This window comes from Elgaria multicarinata, chromosome 13 (assembly GCF_023053635.1).
Source record: "Elgaria multicarinata webbii isolate HBS135686 ecotype San Diego chromosome 13, rElgMul1.1.pri, whole genome shotgun sequence".
Classification (NCBI taxonomy): Eukaryota; Metazoa; Chordata; class Lepidosauria; order Squamata; family Anguidae; genus Elgaria; species Elgaria multicarinata.
Window position 1 is genome coordinate 14013967 of NC_086183.1, and position 21371 is coordinate 14035337.

Genomic DNA, 21371 nt, shown 5'->3' on the forward strand with positions numbered 1-21371 from the left:
TCATAGGAACATAGAAAGCTGCCCTTATACTGAGTCAAGCCATGGGTCCATCTAGCCCAGTATTGTCAACACTGACCGGCAGCAACTCTTCAGGATTACAGGCAGGATTCCTTCCTAACCCTACCTGGAGAACCTGGGGATCGAACCTGCGACCTTCTGTATGCAAAGCAGGTGTTCTATCACACTGAGCTATGGTCCCTCCCCTCAGGCTGAAAGAGATCCAGTATCCCTGGTTTAGAGTAAGGGGTGGGCAGAAGGTACATCTCCAGATATTTGGGACTGCAACTCCCAGAACAGCCAATTGCAAAAAAATGTCAGGGGTTGAAATCCAAAACTTCTGGAGATCTACTTCCTGCCTATCCCTAGTTTAGAGCAATGGTGGGGAAGAACCCCACCTCCTCCCCAAAGCCAAGCTAGAGAAGAGGGTTGTGGTTGGGTGTTTTGGGAGACCTGCCATCATAACGAGCCCCAGACTTCCCCTGTTCCCCAGATTGGGGCCAGCTGCTGCTGCAAGCAACAGACAAGCCAAGCACACAAGAATGCCTTGGCCACCCCACCCCACCCCACCCCCACCCCAAAAGGAGCCTCTGCTACCCTCCTGTAATTCCAAACATTGCTAGCTGCAGAAGAGAACAGGGGCTTATGCCTGCCCTCCCTGCTGCAGAAGTCAGGGGCTAAGGCTACAATCCTCTGCACACTTACCTGGGAGCAACCCCGCTAAACACAACTGGACTGTGTAAATAGGCATAGGGTGGCGCTGAAGGAGAGAAACAAGGTCTTGATGATCACAGATTGTGACTTGAGTAGCACGGCCAGACAAGCTTCATAGACCTCTGCTTACAAGACAAGTTCCTGGTGGCCGTACATGCAAAAGCAGGCACACGTCCCACTTTCCCAGGCATGTCATCCATTTAACCCAGGGGTAGGCAACTTGTGGCGCTCCAGATATTTGGGCCCACAACTCCTACAATACCCACCATTGGCTATGTTGGCTAGCCTAGGGTGGATGGGAGTTGTAGGCCAAAACATCTGGAAGGCCACAAGTTGCCCACCCCTGATTTAACCTCTGTTCTATGAGAGAGAGAGAGAGAGAGAGAGAGAGCGCACTCTAACTCCCATCATCCCTGATGACTGGCCATGTTGGCTGTGGCTGATGGGAGTTGGAAGCTCAGGTCCCCCACCCCTGCTGCAAAATCTAATTTTCACGATGTCGGCACAGATTTTTCTTAACCAACGCCAGTCTCACGCGACCGCTGTCGGCAGCTGGTGCAAGCAAGTCTCGACGCATCCAGAGGTGCGGGCTTTGCAAGCAACCAGGAAATGTGCAGCCTTGCCTCGCACCTGGATGGCTACACAAAGCTCCCCAGCCTATTGCAACACACCAAGGCGGGCTTCTTTTTGCCAAGCCAAAGTCATGCTTTGGCAGCGGCGGGGCTCAGGTGGCCAGCTTTTAAGTGACGGGCAAACAAGTCCCTGTATGCACAACCAGAGAGAAACTCGTGGAATGCAATGGAAAAATGATCTTCGGAGAAAGGGGGGGGGAGAGAGAGAGAGAGAGAGGGGGAACCAAGCAATACTGCAGGCAGGCTGCTAACACTAGGGGAGGTATGCGGTTTGCAAAAACATATGGATTCCGCTATCCCCCAAAAAGGTGTTAATACACCTTTGGGATAATCAGGCTCCATATGACTGGCTGGAAGAACACACTTGCAGTGGGGGGGGGGGGCAGAGGGTTGCTAGTGATTCAAAAACATTTCCAGCTGCTTAGATTCTTTCCTACATGGAAGGCCAGATTATCATTAGCCTTCATTCATTTATTCCCCCATGCCCTGTCCCTTCCCATAACCACCACCACTCCGCCAACCTTTTCTGAAAGTTTGGCCTCTTCCAATCATCCTTTTTAGCTGGAAAACGAGAAATGCACCGGGGAAATTTAAGGCCTGCCATCTAAGAGAGATTCTAAGCCTGGATGCTAAGCCAAAGGCCAAGGCTGGCTGGAGATGATGGAGGCTGAAGCCAAACGTAACTGAAAGAAGACAACTGGCCTAGATGAACAGCCCAGAAAAGGGCAGATGGGAAGAAATGAGGTGACAATAGGAAAGAATAGCCTACTCAACTATGTAGACCTAAGGATGTCACAGCAATCTACTTTGGGAGTGGAGCTTGGTGGGGGTTTGCCAGCCAGCCTGCCCCACCCCCGGATGCCAGTTCGTGGATCCCTGAATCACCAAGGTCACCTGGATTCATTTACGGAAATCACAATATAATAATAATAATAATAATAATAATAATAATAATAATAATAATAATAATAATAATTTTCTTACCCGCCTCTCCGATTGGATCGAGGCAGGGAACAACATCAACAGCTTAAACTCACAGCCATAAATAGTGCAATTTCCACAAAATTGCATGAGTTTGTGATCCTTTATATAAATTCGCACAAATCACAGCTTGTGGACAAAAAAGAAGATGTGGGCTATGCATATACAGCAGCATTTGCAAATCTTATGTACATTTGTTGATTCTCGTGGACTCTGTTTTGGTGATGTGTAAATGGCCATGCCAGAGCTAGAACAGGACCCGTGCTATAGAGGGAAAAGGGATTTGATTGTTTGCCCCCATCAGAGTGCCAATTGAAATCTCTGCTTCACATGCTTCTCATTTGTAATGGGAGAAAAAAACTTTTCCCCCATTGCGAATAATTATTTACGGCACATCCAGATAGTTCAATAACCAAAGTCCTCTGGGCAGCACACAGGTAAATTTTAAAAATGCAAACAATGAACTATGATGAAAAAGCACACACATAAAAGCAACCTAAAACCAGCAGCAAAGATCTAAAAGCACTAAAAAGAGTTCTTGGGAGAATAATATAATCTTCACCTGGTGACAAAAATATATAATAAATTAGGCACTGAGGAGGCTCTCTGGGGTTGCACACCACAAAGAAGGGGCCACCATTGAAAAAGACCTCTCTCTCGTAGCCACCTGCCTCACCTCTTCTGGCAGAAACACCTGGAAGAGAGCGTTTGATGAAGATCTTAGAGTCTGGGTTGATATGGGAAGAGAACATCTTCAGGTAACCTGGCCCAAAGCCATTTAGGGGTTTAAAGGTTAAAACTAGCGCTTTGAATTGGGCCTGGAAATGGACTGGCAGCCAATACAAATGGCATAATACAATGATTTTGGGCAGTCCCAATTAACAATCTACCCCCCCCCCCACCATTTTGGACTATGGAAGGAGGGGAGCCTGAGACCTAGTTCTCATTTCTTCCAATTCACACATTGGATTATTTTGGTAACACCTGTTATACTAAATTTTAGAGACCTGGCAGCAGGGCTTGGCAACCGATGGCCCTACAGATGGTTTGGACTACAACTCCCATCAGCCCTAGCCTGTATAGCCTAGGGGGAGGGATCATGAAAATCATAGGCCAAAACATCTGGAGGGCCACAACATGCCCACTCCTGGATTATGAAGTTTCTGGACTGCTTTCAAAGGCAACTGTCAGAAGGCTATTTGTGTCCAGGTAGGGTGATGAGTGCTATATCAGCCTAAGCTGTTTTTACGGTTTAAATTTTTGTATATTGATTTTTAATGCTGTCTTTTAATCTTTGTAAACCACCCAGAGAGCTTTGGCTATGGGGCGGTAAATAAATGTAATAAATCATCATCATCATCTTCTGAAAAAAGATGCTCTGAGCCACCGAGGCCACCTGTGCCTCTAGTGACTATGATGGATCCAAGAACATAGAATCATAGAATCATAGAATAGCAGAGTTGGAAGGGGGCTATAAGGCCATCGAGTCCAACCCCATGCTCAATGCCGGAATCCACCCTAAAGCATCCCTGACAGATGGTTGTCCAGCTGCCTCTTGAAGGCCTCTAGTGTGGGAGAGCCCACAACCTCCCTAGGTAGCTGATTCCATTGTCGTACTGCTCTAACAGTCAGGAAGTTTTTCCTGATGTCCAGCTGGAATCTGGCTTCCTTTAACTTGAGCCCGTTATTCCGTGTCCTGCACTCTGCGAGGATCAAGAAGAGATCCTGTCCCTCCTCTGTGTGACAACCTTTTAAATATTTGAAGAGTGCTATCATGTCTCCCCTCAATCTTCTCTTCTCCAGGCTAAACATGCCCAGTTCTTTCAGTCTCTCTTCATGCCCAGACTCCCAAAGTGCTCGGCTGCCATCTGTGAGGACTAGGCTGAAGTCCCACTGAGTTTTTAGCAAGTGTGCTCAAGGTGGAGTCAAAGGGCTTTAAGAGATGTTGAGGGCCAACTGACTCCAAGCATGCAGACAAAGGAAGGAATCCAACAGTAGCATGGCGCCAGTACTCTTGACATTGCTCTAGTATAAACCAATGCTAGTGCAACTTCAATACCGCTTGTAAGTGCGATGGGGCTCCCAGGAAACCCGGCCAGATCTACACCAGGCAGGATAGGACACTTTGAAAACGGTATATGGAAATGTGTCCTGGTCCCCAACAGTTGCCAATAGTGTTATAAACTGTAATAAAGCAGTAGTGTAGATCCTGCCTCTGTCACGCTAGCATGCATTATCGACACAGCGCTAGCATAAGGTTTTGCTCGTGCACGGTGGGATCCTTCCCAAATATGCCCATACAGGGACTGACTAAAAGCTGACTGTCAGTCCCAGACAGAAGGAGTGTTGAAATTGTCGGAGAGTTCCTACCTCGCACATCTGAAGCTGGAAAAAGCGGCGCTCCTTCTGCAGTTCCTCGGCGATTTCTGCTGCCGACGGGTCAGCCTGGATGACTCCAGACAACTTGGATCGCTCCTTCTCCTTTTCCAGCTTTGCGCTAGGCAAGCGGAGAATGCCAAAGACAGCAGGGCAGACAGGTTTAGGCTCATTGGCACTATGCCACCAACTTTCCCCCTAGGGCCACCAGAGCCCCCTCCTAGGAGAATTAGGCCCAGCAGACAATAATCTAATCCAGAGGTGGGGAACTTCAGGCCTTTGGGCTAAATCTGGCCCACTTGAGGGCCGGATTCAGCCCTCTGAAGTTCCTGAGAAGGCAACACTCCCTTCTCTTGGCCTCCACCCTTTCACCCAATTGCCAGTTGTTTCGGTAGTTTCCTGGCATTTGCACAATCTTCCCCAACTTTTAAAAAGTTGAAATGCTTCTCCTAAGGCTTAATTACTGCCAGGAAGATCTTTAAGCTAAAAACAAACAAACTGTTATTTTCTGGTGATTTTGGCCCTACCATTTTTGCCCTTTGCCATGCCCCCTTTTTGCCTTTGAATGGGGTTCCTTGCCCCTGACCTATTCCACAGTTTAGAAATAATGATCATGATCAATGAGTGAGCCTGTGCAAACCTCAGGCTCCTGTGTCCTCCCCCGGACAAGAGGAGGAGAAAGAGAGCTTCCCCTTTCCCTCCAGAAAAAGCCACAGTTCCTTGTTACATTCAAACCTGGGGAACCATGGTTTGTTCTAACTACAGTTATAATTAAAACAAACCAGAATCAAACCTGTGGCTAAAGAGCAGAACATAGCCTCTGCTGAGAGCCTTTGGCTCTCCCCACAACTGGCATTGGGCCTGGTGTATCCCAGATGTGCTGGACTACAACTACCAGCCTGCCCCATCCTGCCATGGGGCATGCTGGGATTTCTAGGGTGCTGTTGCACCATGTCCTGCCTTGTTGGTCCCTGGCTGAGGGCTGGTTGGCCACTGCGTGAACAGCGTGCTGGACTAGGTGGACCCTTGGTCTGATCCAGCAGGGCTCTTCTGATGTTCATCAGGAATGCCTATCCCAAACTTGCCTGACCTGGAGTCCTCCATAAGTGTTGGACTACAATCCCCATCATCCTCAGCCAGTGTGGCTAGTGATGATGGAGGTTGTAGTCCAACACTTCTGGAGGGCAATATACATGGGAGATGGCTAGCCTACACTGACTGGCACTCCAGGGTTTTTAGGCAGGATTTTTTTTCTCCCAGCCATGCCTGGAGATGCCGGACATTTAACCTGTGGACTTTCTGCTTGTGAGCCATGTGTTAGGGTGACAATCTGTCCTCTTTTGTAGCAGACAGTCCTCTATTTGAGGGGCTGTCAGAGGACCATCCTCTATTCAATCTGTCAGTCCAAATCCAGGTTAAAGATATTGAGCTGTTGCCCAACAGCAGACTGAACAGGTGATTCAGTCAGTCTTCCACACGATAGCAAGATGCACTATATTTCTATTTAATTTCTAGTCATTATTTCAAAATCTGAATTTTGCTAATTGATGCAAACCACTGTCCCCTGTCTTGGGGATGCATTTCCTCTCTTTTACCCATGCATAAGCAGCCATCCATACAAGTGCTCTACCAACGGAGGCCAGGACCCTACTGGATGGCACAGCTGTCCATTTATAAAGGTCAAGTCTCACTGGCCAGTTTGACCCGAGCTCCGACACCTCCTATGTTGCTGTCTCTGCACACACAAGAACACCCCACCTCTGTGGGGGAGAAGAGGGGAGAACCAGTCGGCTCCGGCCAGAGGCAGTCAGGGGGTTACTTACACTTTGTTCTCGTAATCCTTCCAAGCCTTTTCAATCTGCTTCTTGGAATCCTGCCGAGCAAAAGGGAAAGGGGGGAGAGAGAGAAAATAAAAGCAAATTAACAGGGGAATCACTGAAGGAAAAACAAGGGGCCAGTATTGCTGGGGAAAGGGGGCAGCAGCCCCCCTACCACGCCACCAGCATATTTTCTCCTGCCAAGGCCGTGCACACAGAATATCTCGACTGGAGCAAGAAGAAGTCCTTAACTGTTCAACTCATCTTGACAGGAGCATTCTTCGGCACAGAATGCCAGAGGCTGGAAATCTGAATCTTCATTTCTCTTCACCTAAATCATTTCTGGAACATAAGCCCACTTGGCCATTGGACACAAAGGGTCAATCTTTGGGTAATCTTGGTCCTGGTCCTCCTCCTCCTCCTCCTCCTCCTCCTCCTCCTCCTCTGTGCTTAGGGGTGACCATGTGCCCTACTTTACAAAAGACAGGCTTCTAATTGAAAGGTTGTTGATGGACATGCCTCTAGAGATGGGCAGAAAGTGGATCTGCTGATGTTCCAGCATTCCTGATCATCGGACATGTCGGGAGTTGAAATCCAAAACATCTGGAGTTCAGCCTTCTGCCCATTCCCATCCATCTGGAGATGTGTCTTCTCCCCATCCCAAAACATCTGGACATCTGCCCTTTGCCCAACCCTGCTCTATTTGAAGATGTCCTCTATTTGAAGGGTTGTCCCGATCAAGGTATGGTTGAAAGGTTATTAATTATGATACATAAATAAATAAACCGTATATAAAGAAGGGGCCTTGAAGTTGCCCACCCACAATTAGCACATGGGCAGCAGACTGAACAAGGCACACAGGTTACCTGGCTACAGTTTCCCCCACCATGGTGAGATGTATTGCATTTCCATTTCCATTTTAACAAATATTTTTCACATTTGCATCTATACAGATAAATCAGCATGTGCAAAATGTATGCAGCTCTGCATCCTCTTTTTTTAGGGTGATACTCAAATGACTTTTCTATCTGTGCTGCAGGCACCCGTTCCTCCTCCAAACAATTGAACAGTGAGAGGAGTAAGGAGAAGAAGGAGTAACCTCCACACATTTTGACCTCTCTTTTGGGATGGGTGGGTACCGATTGGGCCCAGGGGTAGAGTCAAGCAGAGGGACCTTAGCTCAGTAGTAAGGCACACGCTTTGGGGGAAGAAGGACCCAAGATGAAACCAGGACATCTCCTAATGTTGAAAAACACGACACAGTCACTAAAAGCAGTGGGATCAAAAAACCATGAAATGCAAGATTTTTAACCCTGCTGTGCACACATGCATACACACACACACACACACACAATCTACAACTGCCTTCCATGGCTGCTCCTCTGGAATTTGCACAGTAGTAGCAGCCAAAAGCCAGCTCTAATGAAATGAGAGGCAGGGAGTGGAAAAGAGAGAGCCGCCCTCCTTGCTTCCAAAGCAACAGAAGACACTGAGGTATCTAAAGGAACAACCCTAGGGTTCCTAGACAGCGTCTGAGGGGCTATAGGATAGTTTGGATTCTCCCATCCTAGGTTGGACACAGCGCTTCAACTTCAGAGGCAGGGCTGGCCCTACCATGAGGCAGAGTGAGGCAGTAGCCTCAGGCAACAGATAATTGGAGGGAAGCAAGTGATGTTGGCAGCCAGCCTGCTCCAGTCAAGTGCCGTGCAGGACAGTCTGCCATCGCCAGTATTGAAGAAACAGTCCAGTCGGAGGTGCAGATAGAACCATGCCTCCGAGACCAGGAACCCAACCCACTGAACTAAACACTTAGTATACTAAGATATTAAGGCAGGGTAGCAACGCACAGCAACCGTGACTGAAAGGCTGCTAGTGTGGATGAAAAGCAAACACATCCAATGGGGAAGATACATGGGGGCATGGGGCAGTCTTCCTCAAATGGATGTGCCCTACAGATGTTTTGGACTGCAACTCCCATGAGCCCCAGCCAGCATAGCCAATAATCAGGAATTTGAGGAGGAGGAGGAGGAGGAGTCCAAAACAACTGGAGGGCACGATGTTGGGGTAGGCTCCGTTAAGGAAAAGCGGAAGGATTCTGCAAGGCACAGAAAGCAGCAGGCTCTAACAGTCAGTTTTTCCTGATGTCCAGCTGGAATCTGGCTTCCTGTAACTTGATCCCATTATTCCATGTCCTGCACTCTGGGATTATCGAGAAGAGATCCTGGCCCTCCTCTGTGTGACAATCTCTTAAGTATTTGAAGAGTGCTATCATGACTCCCCTCAATCTTCTCCTCTCCAGGCTAAACATGCCCAGTTCTTTCAGTCTCTCTTCATAGGGCTTTGTTTCCAGACCCTGATCATCCTGGTTGCCCTCCTCTGAACATGCTCCAGCTTGTCTGCGTCCTTCTTGAAGTGTGGTCCCCAGAACGGGATGCAATACTCAAGATGAGACCTAAACAGGGCTGAATAGAGGGGAACTAGTACCTTATGCGATTTGGAAGGTATACTTCTTTTAATGCAGCCCAAAATAGCATTTGCTTTTTTTGCAGCCACATCACACTGTTGGCTCATATTCAGCTTGTGACCTACAGGAAGCCAGATTCCAGCTGGACATCAGGAAAAACTTCCTGACTGTTAGAGCAGTATGACAATCACCCAATGACCTAGGGAGGTCTCTCCCACACTAGAGGCATTCAAGAGGCAGCTGGACAACCATCTGTCAGGTTTGCTTTAACGTGGATTCCTGCATTGAGCAGGGGGGTTGGACTCGATGGCTTTATAGGCCCCTTCCAACTCTGCTATTCTATGATTCACTTGTCAAAGAGATGCCGGTGCTTTCAGCCTCTAGTTTGGCATGTACCCAAACAGGCCTGCTAGCACCTTATAGTCAGGGCTGCATCACAGACCAGATTTCCAAGACCGTGATGTCACTTTGCCTTGAGCTCAGGTGTCAAAAGGAAAAGGCTGTTCAGTGGGATCCCAGGGCATGAAGGGGGTAGCGCAGAAGCCGGGTAGGTATCAGCCAGGACAGCTGCAAGAACCAGCCCTAGGTAAGGGTGCCACTCAGAGGGCAAGGGCTTCAGCCTTTGTATCTTCCCACAACTAGCAGAAGAAATAATGGAAAATCTAAACAGATTTCTGCTTCAACAAGGTAAGAGTAAGGGGAACCATTTTAATACAGTGCAATACCGCATTAAATAATTTCTAGCTGTGTGTGCGCGTATGATTTATTTATAATTGGATTTATAATCTGTCAACTATCAATCATGCATCCATCAGTCATCCATCCACCTCTCAACCATCTATTTATCGTCTGTCTGTATAATTGTGCAGACACACATACGTGCACGCACAACACAGCAAAGGGAAAGGAAACTAGATTCTCATGGAACAAGCTTCAACTTGCACGCCTGCTTGACAATGAGCAGAGCAAAGATTGCACCCTTTGAAAGATGACTTGCCTATCTCCCATCCCTGACACGCACATGGAACATTTATCACCACGTACAGCAACTGGGTCCTGAAGGTTGGCAGCCCAATAGGACAAGCACCATGTTGCAAGCAGCATTAGTGCCCAGTAACGAAACACACTGAGCAGTTAGGTGCCAGTGGTTGGCAGAGCCAGGCGGGTGGGGGTGGGGAAATAAATCCTCCCCAGCAGAAAACTGACACTATAGAAGTCCCCTAAACAGAACAGAAAGTTGAGCAAGCCTGTCCTGTGTCATAAAGCTGATATTCCAGTCTAGCCAGTTTCCTTTGGACCAGACATCTGGGGAGAAAACAAAAGGAAACAAGGCGAGAAGGGACGGACCAAAACAGGAGGATTCCTACTCAGTCTTTTAGCATGCACTAGGGGTGTGCACCACCTCGGCCCTGAACCCCAAATCCAAGTCGAAGTGGTCCGATTCAGCCCACCTCTCCCCAAATCCAATTTGAGAGTTCCTTTTTTTTTTTTTTTACAATCACCAAAAAGAGGACCAAAGAGGACACAAGTTTACACAAAATGTACAGGTATTCATTTACATTTACACATACAGATGCGAATTGAAAAACCCTTACTATAATTTAAACAGAAATGCAATACATCTCACCTGAGTGGAGAAGACACTTACCAGAGCATCTGTGTGCCTTGCTCAGTTAACTGTCCAGGTGCTAACTCTTGATGGGTGACTTGAAGGCCCCTCCTTTTCTGACTGCCGTTGGTTCCGTCTCCTTAAATCAAATTTGGACTGGACAGACCTTCAAGGAGAGAATGCCTCCAAACAGAACACATGGCCATTTATATAGGCACAGCCTGGAGAAATCTCAGAACAGGGTAGTGGGTGAGAAAAGGGTTCACAGCTAAGCAGGATTCCTGTCTGAAACCCTGGAAACTGCTGCCTATTGGGCAAGATGGATATTGGGCAAGATGGACCAGTGATCTGATGCAGTACAAGGCAGCTTCCTAAAGCCTTTCTAAAACACAGCCTCCAACTCTTCTTGATTCTCATGTCCTCAGATTCCTCCATCGCCCCCTTGAAGCCAGAGGGCAAAAGTCCAGGTGGGCCCAGTCTACCTATTTATAATCATCTTGGAAGCTCAGCTATCATTTGTGCAAATTGCTCGGAAATTTGTGCAAACTGTTCAGAAATTTGCGCAAATTGCAGAACCTGCTTTAAAAAATGTGCAAAATAAGTTCTTGGAGTTAGGGAAATTGCTCAGAAATTTGCACAAATTGCAGAACCTGCTAAAAAAATGTGCAAAAAAAAAGTTCCTCGAGTTCAGGAAAAGCCCACAGCTCAGCCTGCAAAGCAAGTTGTACTCTCCATGGAAGTCCATCAAGTCAAAAAAAGAACTGAATTTCCCAGAGACATCTATCCTTGATTGTAGGAGCAAGACAGCAGGTCAAGGGAACATGTTGGTCTTGCTCCATTTGAACTCTCCTCCACCATAGGTCTAACTGATTCAAACACTGGCAGGGATGGAAGAAGGAGCACATGGACACAAGGTTCAAAGGTCAACTGTCAAGATGTTGGTGCAACAGAAGCGGCACATTGATCCATCCAACCACAGTCCTCGGGCACTCCACCCTATCCCCAACTCTGTTCCCCACAGCAAAAATATACACAATACCAACCAGCTTAAAGAACACCTACCATCCGGCCATCTTTAAGCTGCCCTTTCAGCAGGCTGTCCAGAGGGAAAGAAACAATATTGTTCAGATTTTGCACCTGGAAGAGTAAAAAAAAACCAGGGTGGACACTTACATTTCCTCTTTTTTTGGCAATGCATATCACCAGACACACTCACAAGGACGATAAAAGAAGGCACTGGTTTACATAGTATTTGCATACACTCATTTATATGTATAGATGCAAATTGAGAAATAATGACCTTCACTTGAATAGACATACAATCCATCCCACCATAGGAAGGAAGAGTCTGATCAAGTGACCTGAGTATCTGCCTGCTCAGCCTGTTGTCTAGATGTTACCTGTTGGAAACCTCAAGCCCCCTGCTGCTCAGCCTTCTTAGAGATATCTACTTTAAACTTGGACTGGGCAGTTCTTCAAATAAAGGAGTGTCCTCTCTAAGGTAAGACCCATGGCCACAGGGCTTATCCATTCATAAAACCAGACACCCGGGAGAAACAAGGCAATGATATGCTTTAAACTTGCTCAAATGATAGCACTATCATAACTACAGGCTATTTGCAATGTCCTATGGCTGCAAGTAATAAACACTGGCCTGGCCTGGGTTGTTGCACATAACAACAACCCAGAGTAAGGGATTGTTGTTATGTGTGATCCTTACACTATGATTTAACTGTGGGTTAACCATGAACAACCTAGAGTTCACAATCCAACAACAAACCATGGGTTCTCTTCCTGGGTTGTTCATAGTTAACAAGCCATAGTTAAACCATAGTGCAGGATTTGCACATAACGACAATCCACCATTCAACAACTCATACTGAGTTGTCGTTATGTGTGACCCAGATCATTGTGTTGCTGTCTACTGCAATGAAATGGAGTTTGCTTCAGCTGGACTGATGTTAAACACATTTATGTGGGAATAAGTGATGTCTAGTTGTAGAAAAGGAGGATATATTTTAAAAGTAATAAATAAACAAATAAATAAATAAATAAAATGAGCATCTGTAAGCATCATGTACATGCCTGGCTGGCCACACCCAATTAGAAAAATGTATTTAAGAAGAAGAAAGAATACATTGGGCTCAGCGTACTTATGCTGGCCTAGATGCTGAACTGGTTTGCCATGGCTCCCACTCTCTGGGTGGTCATCTGGTGGTGGTGGGTGCTGGACATCAGCCCTGAAGTTATACCCTAGTGCAGACCCTGCTCCAAGCTAAGACAATTATTGCTGATCTGGCCAACTTGAGGATGGTCTGCAGAAATGGAAGCTGTGGCAAATGGCCCAGGGACAATACGTTCCTCCATTCCTCTCTCGGCAAGACAGGCCTTTTCCTGCTCAGAAGTGCTCTGGCCACCCGAAGATGGTTGCAAGATGTTCAACAGCATGCCTTGCCACAAGCCCACATCTGCGCAAGGGCTGCCACAAAATACAGGCGGTCAGCCCTTTCTCCTCATCGGTCCAAGGCCACAACCCAAACCTGGTGGGGGTGGGGCAGAGTGGAAGCCAAAAACAACCTGCGGAGAGGCACAGAGAGGGGTTCAGTTCAACTGGGAAGCTGAGAGCCTACAAGACAAAACCACAACCCAGCATCAAAGTCTCTGACAGACTTCCACGAGGTGGGAGAGGGAGCTGTAAGAGGAGAAAAATGAGAAAACCCACCAACCAACTGTTGGAGGTTGTTCCCAAGAACCGACATGTGTATTTTGAAAAGATCCATGCCACCCACTGACACACTGGCTGGAAATAAATGAAGAGAACCACAGCGGAACGTTCTGATCAAGTACAGATGGGCTACGGAGACCCCGGCGGGGGGGGGGGGGGGTGTCGAAGCAGCCATCAAGTACTCGGCACGCTTAAGTGAATCCTTTAGAACTGTCTTCCCTGTGAGGTGAGCGGAGATTCCCAAGTACCCCGTGAAAGTTGGAGGGTCCCAGGATCAATGCCCTGCATCTTCAGGTATGGTAAGGTGTAGAGCACCTGGGACAGCTCCTTCAGAGTTCTGACTGCTTCTGACTGAAATCTGGATTCACCACCCCACTGACATTGGAGCCACTAACCTCAACTGGATTGCCTACAACCCAACATTTCCTTTGCCATCTCATTTCCCCACCCCCTCTCATCTGCTATGGACACACTGGAGAAACCCCTGGTGAATTTTATTTTTTAAAAAAATGTTTGATGTGCTGCTCAGGGTGGAGGCAGATGAGAAAGCCCTGTCAGCTTCATGGCAGGACCAGCACCAGGGGAGGGCAAAAGTTACTATTATACACCTCTAAAATTCCAGCACCGTTGTGCACAACATAACCCAGGGATGCAAAAAGATGGAGTCTCTGGCCTTGGGGATCCCCAATCTGGATCCCAGAGCTTCCTGCAGATCCTCCATGCTGGGAACATCACAACCTTGTCTACCAGTTACACTACAAAGCAGCAGTGCTGCAGTTCGTTTGTTCATGGGAATTTTGATCACGGCTAACTTTAGGAACTCTGTAGCCTGTTTCGGGCTTGTTCAGAAGACACGCTAAGCCATGGTTAGGCAGCTAACCCTTTTGCAGCAAATGGATAGTGAGCGTGTTTAAACCGTGGTTATGCAGCCACCATGGTTAGGAATGGTTCATACGACACACTAAGCCATAATGTTTAGCTCGAAATGCTTAGCTACCATAACTTAACATGTCATCTTAACAGGGTTAACGTTGTTTCCTGCGATTTCTTCCTTTTGCTCCTCGCATTCCTTCCCCCCTTCTCTCTCTCTCTCTCACCTCCAGCATTGCTGGGAACACATGTGTCTGGTCTTGCTCCTGCCTGTATAATGGAACACAAAACTGACTAACAAGCTCTTTTGAAACACTACACTGTACCTGCATTGTATATGCAAGGATATTTGTAAGTAAACTGCTTTTCTTCACTAAAGGTGGGTGTGGTTTCCTTTCATTCTTCTAAAATAGCATCTGAGTGCATGTGGGACTGGTAAACACCCATTCAGAAAACACCTTAAACCATGGTTTTAACCACGGTGGTTAAGCCAGAAAGCCAGGCTGTGCTCAGAAGTCACCTTAAACCATGGCTTTAACCACAGTAAGTAAGGCTTTTTGCTTTATTCACCATGGCAGGATCTACACTATTGCTTTAAAGTGCTTTATAACAGTTATAAAGCGCTTTAACTGCTTTAAAGCGCTATAAAACTGTTATAAAGCGCTTTAAAGCAGTAGTGTAGATCCGGCCCATGGCTAAAGCAGTGGTTTAAGGTGTCTTCTGAACATAGCCCAGCTTTCCGGCTTAACCACCATTGGTTAAAGACATCATTTAAGGTGTCTTCTGAACGGGGCCACCCTGTTTTGCCTTTGCCTTTGCCTTTTTCTCTCCTAATTGTCTTTCTAACAGGAGGCATCATTACTAAATACTCCCATCCCTAAGCCCTGCCACATGGAGGAAATTCCTCTGGAAAGAACCCTCACTGTTACCTCCTATCAGAAGAACGAGGAAAGCCCCACAGTTATTTCCAGGGACATGGACAGCAGGGGGACTCAGCCAGGGCAGGAAAGAGTTTCCACTCTTCCTAGCACCAACCAGGCTGCTTCGTGTGGTGCAGGATGCTCCCACAGGGATGCCAGGTGCTCTGGAAGCACCCTCTATCATGCATGATTTGTGCTAAAACCAACAGCACTAGCAACAACAACAACAAAAAGGGGGGGGGAGACCAACAAAACTCACACCGCCTTTAGAATGCTTTAATCTTTGGCTTTGGGAAGCTGAGCTTTACCTGGTATAAAAAACACTCTGATGTTGTTACAATTTTGCATCAGTACACTGGAGAGCTGCGAAACAATGGCCGAGATTGAAAGAACTACGTTTAGGAGTGCCTAATACAGGGGTGCAGAACTTCTTTCAGCCCGAGGGCCGAATCTCATTTCAGAGAAGATCTCGGGGGCCGCATCCTAATAGGGACCAGGGTAGGGAGCAAAAGAGAGCAGGGGCAAATAATAATAATAATAATAGCAGCCTATTGTGGCTTAAAGTGCTTCCTTCCAGTAACTAAGCCTTAGGAGAGCAGTGGTCTGCACAAAAGTTGGGAAACCACCAATGAGTGATTGGAGAAGAAGAGGTGGAGCCAGGGAGGGCTATGAGGCCTTCTGGGAAACCCCAAAGGGCTGGATATGGGTCGCAATGTCTAATGCGGTGAACCCCTGCCCTAAGGTATGCACACTCCATGTGATTTGCACATTCCATGTGATTTGCGCCAGGTTTTCTCCCCACACACAGCGTTTGGAAGCCCTTCCAATTTCACAAAGAGGGTTGCCATATGGGACAGGGGGCTTCTGTTTAAAATACAAAGGGGGGGGGAGAGTCCCTTCTAGTGTACAGAACTAATTGCATCATTCTTCTGTTCTCCTCCACAAGCAAAGTTGCCTCCTGGATGTTTCCAATTTATGCTAAAAGGGGAAGTTGAATAGGGGCGGACACAGGGATTTACCAGTTATCAGTAGCAATGGTGAGCAAAGAAGCTGAGATGCAGGCCACATTCTCCTTCCTCTAAACAGAAGCTCTCTGGCCAACCAGCTGATATTTAGAGGACTTTCAGAAGTTTTACTGCAGAGCCCGTTATCTTAACAAACATCCTTCCCTCAAATCAAACAGACCACCTTGAAGCAGGCCGTTTTGTGATTGGGATCTGGCACCGACTCAGCCCAGAGAACAGGCTACACACCAGGAAGGAAGCAAGCTTTCCGGAGAAGCAGTGGGTTAAATATAGGAAGCCGTTGCCCGCGATGCAACTGGCACGTTCTCGGCCACTTTGGCATTTTACAATCACGCACCGCCTTCCCACGAGGTTGCCTCCAGGTTTGTCAGTTTGGCCAGTGCAACAGGCTACATGGTGTAGCGGCTTCAAGACCGATGCTTCTGTAGACCAGAGGTCGCCGCATTGGATGCATGAAAAAGCAGAGTGTGGACCAGTTGGCGAAGTGGTAGATTTTAAAGTGCAGGCACCCAAATGTGCCTCAACCCCCCAAATGTGGCCAATACAGCAAGCAGCTGTATTGATCCATGTCAACCAAAGAATTCTACCAGTTTATAGCTACCAAGAGCAGGTCTTTTATATTTGTTACATTTTCCTTATTTATTTAAAATTATGTTTAAGCTGCCTTGAAGGGTGGGGCCCTCTCATAAAGCCTTTGGGTCTTCATTGCCCATTGAAGACCAAGTCGTCCCAAAATACTGTGCATTGCAGCAGGGATAGCTCATAATAAAACAGAGTTGCTGAGAAAATTCATAGGAACATAGGAAGCCTCTTTATACGGAGTCAGACCCTTGAGCCATCTAGCCCAGTACTGTCAACACTGACTGGCAGCGCCTAGGGATGTCCATCGCAAAATTCCCAGGAAACGTGCAGACTGGCCTGACTCGCTGCGAATTGAGTCAGGCACTACAGCAGGAACCAAATTGAAATCTGGGGGCTGAGCCTAGGAAAAGTCATCAAACTCCACACGCACACCCCAAAAATGGATTTCTTAAACTTCCCAAGCAGTGGCTCTCCAGTGTTTCATGCAGGAGTTTTTCCTGCCCTACCTGGAGATACTGGGAATTGAAATTGGGACCTTCTGCATGCCATGCAGGTGCTCTACCATTCAGGTACGGCCCCTCCCTCAATTCAGTTCCTCCACAGCTTCTGCGAGGATTGCAGCTAAGCTCAGAGGGAACAGGAAATTCAGAGCCAGATATCATCAGCATCCCTGCTAATTAAATTTATTTATTTTATTAAAAATAAAAGCTCTCTGGGCGGTTTACAACAATTAAAAATAGTAAACATTAAAAGTATACAAAAATTTAAAAAACATAAAAACAGTATAAAAACAACAGTATTCATTTAAAAACAACAATTCTGGGGTCCATTAAAAATAAACTTAACATTGTTAAATGCTGTTAAAATGCCTGGGAGAAGAGAAAAGTCTTGACCTGGCACCGAAAAGATAACAATGTTGGCGCCAGGCGAGCCTCATCAGGAAGATCATTTCCATAATTGGGGGGCCACCACTAAAAAAGCCCTCTCTCCCTTGTTGCCATCCTCCAAGCTTCCCTCGGAGGAGGCACTCGGAGGAGGACCTTAGATGTTGAGCGCAGTGTACGGGTAGGTTCATGGCAGGAGAGGCGTTCCATCAGGTATTGTGGTCCCAAGCCATGTAGGGCTTTATAGGTTAAGACCAGCACCTTGAATTGGGCTCGGAAACATATAGGCAGCCAATGCAAGCGGGCCAGAATCGGTGTTATATGCTCAAACCTCCCTGTTCCAGCTATCAATCTGGCCGCCGCATTTTGCACAAGCTGCAGCTTTCGGACCGTCTTCAAAGGCTACCCCATGTAGAGGGCATTGCAGTAACCTAATTTGGAAGTTACCAAAGTATGGACAACTGAAGCTAGGTTATCCCTGTCCAGATAGGGGCGTAGCTGGGCCACCAACCTAAGTTGGTAGAAGGCACTCCGTGCCACCGAGGCCACCTGTGCCTCAAGTGACAAAGATGGTTCTAGGAGAACCCCCAAGCTATGAACCTGCTCCTTCAGGGGGAGTGCAACCCCATCCAGAACCGGTTGAACACCCCCCATCCAATCAGAGGAACCACCCACCAGCAGCATAAAAAAAATGCTTTGTGCTGCAACCCTGCAAGCCCTGTCTTTGCCACACCACTGGTGCAGACCACAACAGCTGTAATCAATGCTTTTAAACTGCAACAAGACTGTCCGTCCATCATCCTGGCCTGCAAAGGCAGACTCTTGCACATCCCAATCAAGAGACATAGCTCTCCCTTGGCCAGGGTACTTACTACATAATTATCTTCCATTTGGGATTTTGGAGAAATCCATAAAGGAACAAATTGAGTTTAGGTTTTTATTACTCCAACCCACGGATTCCGCAGTGCACCGGCTCCCCCCACCCCCAACCAGTACGGTGGATTCTGCAGACATGCGGACCATTTTTGCTAACCTTCGGGAATTTTGCACAAATTTCATCATAGAAAAATACATAGGCTAAAACATCCAAATGTGCATTTGGGGGGAAATGTATGCATCTGGGGGAAATTTATGCATTTTTTGCACCTGCAAATTCACACCGTGCACAAATTTGCACATGTTCAAATCCAGAAAATAAATTTAAAAACCAAATTCATTAGGTGGGCAGACGACAGAATGCTCCTGACAATCCATGAAATGCGGACGGAATGGGCTTTACACAATTCATTTATTTTTATTTTTATTTTAGCATTTTTAACCCGCCCTTTAGCCAAAAAGGTTCTCAAGGTTCTCTTCCATTATACAATCATGGCACTGTCATCACACATGGTGTTCACACCTTTACCTGTGGGCACGATTTCATGGCAGAACACTGCGTTTCCCAAGGATAAGATTTGGTACCTGGAGAAAACGAGGGCACTCCCAAAGACAGAGCCTTCCACCACTCTTCTGATTTCCCAGGACACATCCTAGCCAATATTAACAAACATTCCATGCCGTTTTCTAGCACCTCTCCTTTCATGTACCCTAACTTCTGTTGGAAATATTGCAACCTCATCTGCAAGTTAGGCAGCATGTGATTAGTAGAGCTGTGCACCCCCTCCCTGAACCACTTCAGATCCCAATCCAGACCTTCCAGATTGGGCCCGAACCGCTTCAGGTTGATCCAGACCTCCCCCGATCCGCCCCGGAACCGGATCCAGAGCGAGATCCGGAGGTCTGGATCAATATTCGGCCCCCATTCTGGGGGGGCCTTCCCCACTTACTTGCCTCCACGTCAGATGGTGGAGACAGGTAAGTGGGGAAGGGAAGACAAAATGGGGGCTGAATAAGCCCCCCTCCCCCCTTACCTGGCTCTGAAGCTTTGGACCGTTCCGAACCACTTCGGGCCAATCCAGACGTCCCCCAATCTGCTCTGGAACCAGGCTTAAGATGTCTGGATCTGCCTGCTCCACTTCGGATCCAGGGATCCGTAACGGAGTGGAGCACACCCCTAGTGATTAGTCCAACTCGCTGCTACTCAATGAAGAGTGTGTTTGTGTGCTTAAAATGGTGTTGTGTGGGACTGCAGCCACAACCGCCTAGAATTCAAGGTGTTGGTTTTAACCTATAAAGCCCTACATGTATTAGGACCTTAATACTTCAAGGGCCGCCTTTCCCTTATGAACCTACCCTGAGATCAGCTTCAGAGACCTTTCTATGTATGCCTCCTCCAACAGAAGCTCAGGGCAGGGCGTGCTCAGTTCAGAAATGGTCCTTTTCTGTGGTAGCCCCGTGTTTATGGAACACTATCTCCGAGGAAGCTCCTCTGGCCTTTGACACAAGTCATCTTTTGGGCACCAGGCAAAGTTGGGCTTATTTTCCCAGGCATTTGGACGCTAGCGATGGCCCAATTGTTGTGGGCTGTTTTTGTGGTGTCCATTCTAAGCTGCGAGCAGGGGAAGATTTGGTATATTTGTGGATGAGCCCTTTTCGTAACATATTGCTTTTAGATCACATTTTTATGGTTGTTCTGTTTATTCATAGCATTATGCTGATTATAGTTTATATTAATTTGGAGGCTATTGCTGTTTTCCCGTCATATTAATCACGGACTGATTTATCGTGTGGGCAAGTCATTTCTTCACACTGCTTTTTGCGGTGTGAAGCAATTCATAAATTAAAAAAGAAAAAGAAATAATAATTTTAAAAATGGCATGCCATGGGGCTGCATCCTCAACCAGCCGGCTGCTGCAGCACTTCGTTTTAGCAGCAAGCTGGGAGAGAGAGGAACCAAGCTGAGAGGACCTGAGCTGCCCCACCCCCAAGATAAAGAGAGAGAGAGAGAGAGATGGCGGAGTAGCAAGGAAAGGCAGCGTAGTGGGAAGAAGCCCCTGGAAAAGCACTTTGCCCGGGGGGGATTCCTCGAACCTAGCGGCACCTCTGCACACCTGGGATGTTTGAGAATTTCATCTCTGCTCACCAAACATCGAAGTATGCCTTCTTCACAACTTCAAAAGGGTTCGCGAGCATGTGGCCACTGAAAATGCTTGCGACTGCCAAAAATGTGCTCCCGTTTGACTTGCACAAGTTTCTGAAATTTGCGTAAATTTTGTAATTTGCACAAATTTCCCCTACAGGGCGACTCATCCCCGCTTTGTTCTCTATGGTGGAAATGTAGGAAATTTGCGTAATTTTAGGAAATGTGTCCAAATTGAACAGGGCAAAGTGGGACATAGTTCACGTTGGGTCGCTGCTCATTTGGCACCATTTCCCCATTCACGCAAACTAAGTGGCGATCGCAAACAGGAACAGGGCCGTTCGTCTCATGCCTGATTCCTGTTTGCGATTGCCACTCAATCTGTGTGAAAGGGGGAAATTGCGCAAATTGTTTGCTTGCCCATGCCAACTGCACACACATACACAAACCACACACTTTTGCAGGACCATTTGTTCCCTATATTCAACACCTTTGGGGAGTAAAAGCAGGAAATTCTAAGAATTTGGGGAATGGAGCAGGATTTATCTTTTAAAGACAAGGTGGGCCAAGGGTTTTTCTTTTTACGAGAGAGAGAGAGAGAGAGAGAGAGAGAGAGATTTGTTCTTTGAGAAGCACCTCAGAAGCCCAGCAATAATAAGAACTATGTTAAGACATCACATAGCATCTTTCCTAGGAATGCCCATGGGGAGGGGGATGACGACAATGGCTTCTGCTTCAGCCATTTTGTCTTTAAAA

The 21371-nt window shown here is 47.2% G+C and overlaps 1 protein-coding gene across 1 annotated transcript in view; it reads right to left on the reverse strand.

Moving 5' to 3' along the window:
- The window catches only part of ASAP3 (ArfGAP with SH3 domain, ankyrin repeat and PH domain 3), a 104473-nt gene that overhangs the window by 44884 nt on the left and 38218 nt on the right, over window positions 1-21371 (reverse strand). The window contains exons 4-6 of the mRNA XM_063140235.1: window positions 11653-11727; window positions 6524-6573; window positions 4695-4821 (exon numbers count right to left, since the gene is read on the reverse strand). Of these exons, the coding sequence (XP_062996305.1) occupies window positions 4695-4821; window positions 6524-6573; window positions 11653-11727 (252 nt within the window). The remainder of the gene's footprint in view (window positions 1-4694; window positions 4822-6523; window positions 6574-11652; window positions 11728-21371) is intronic.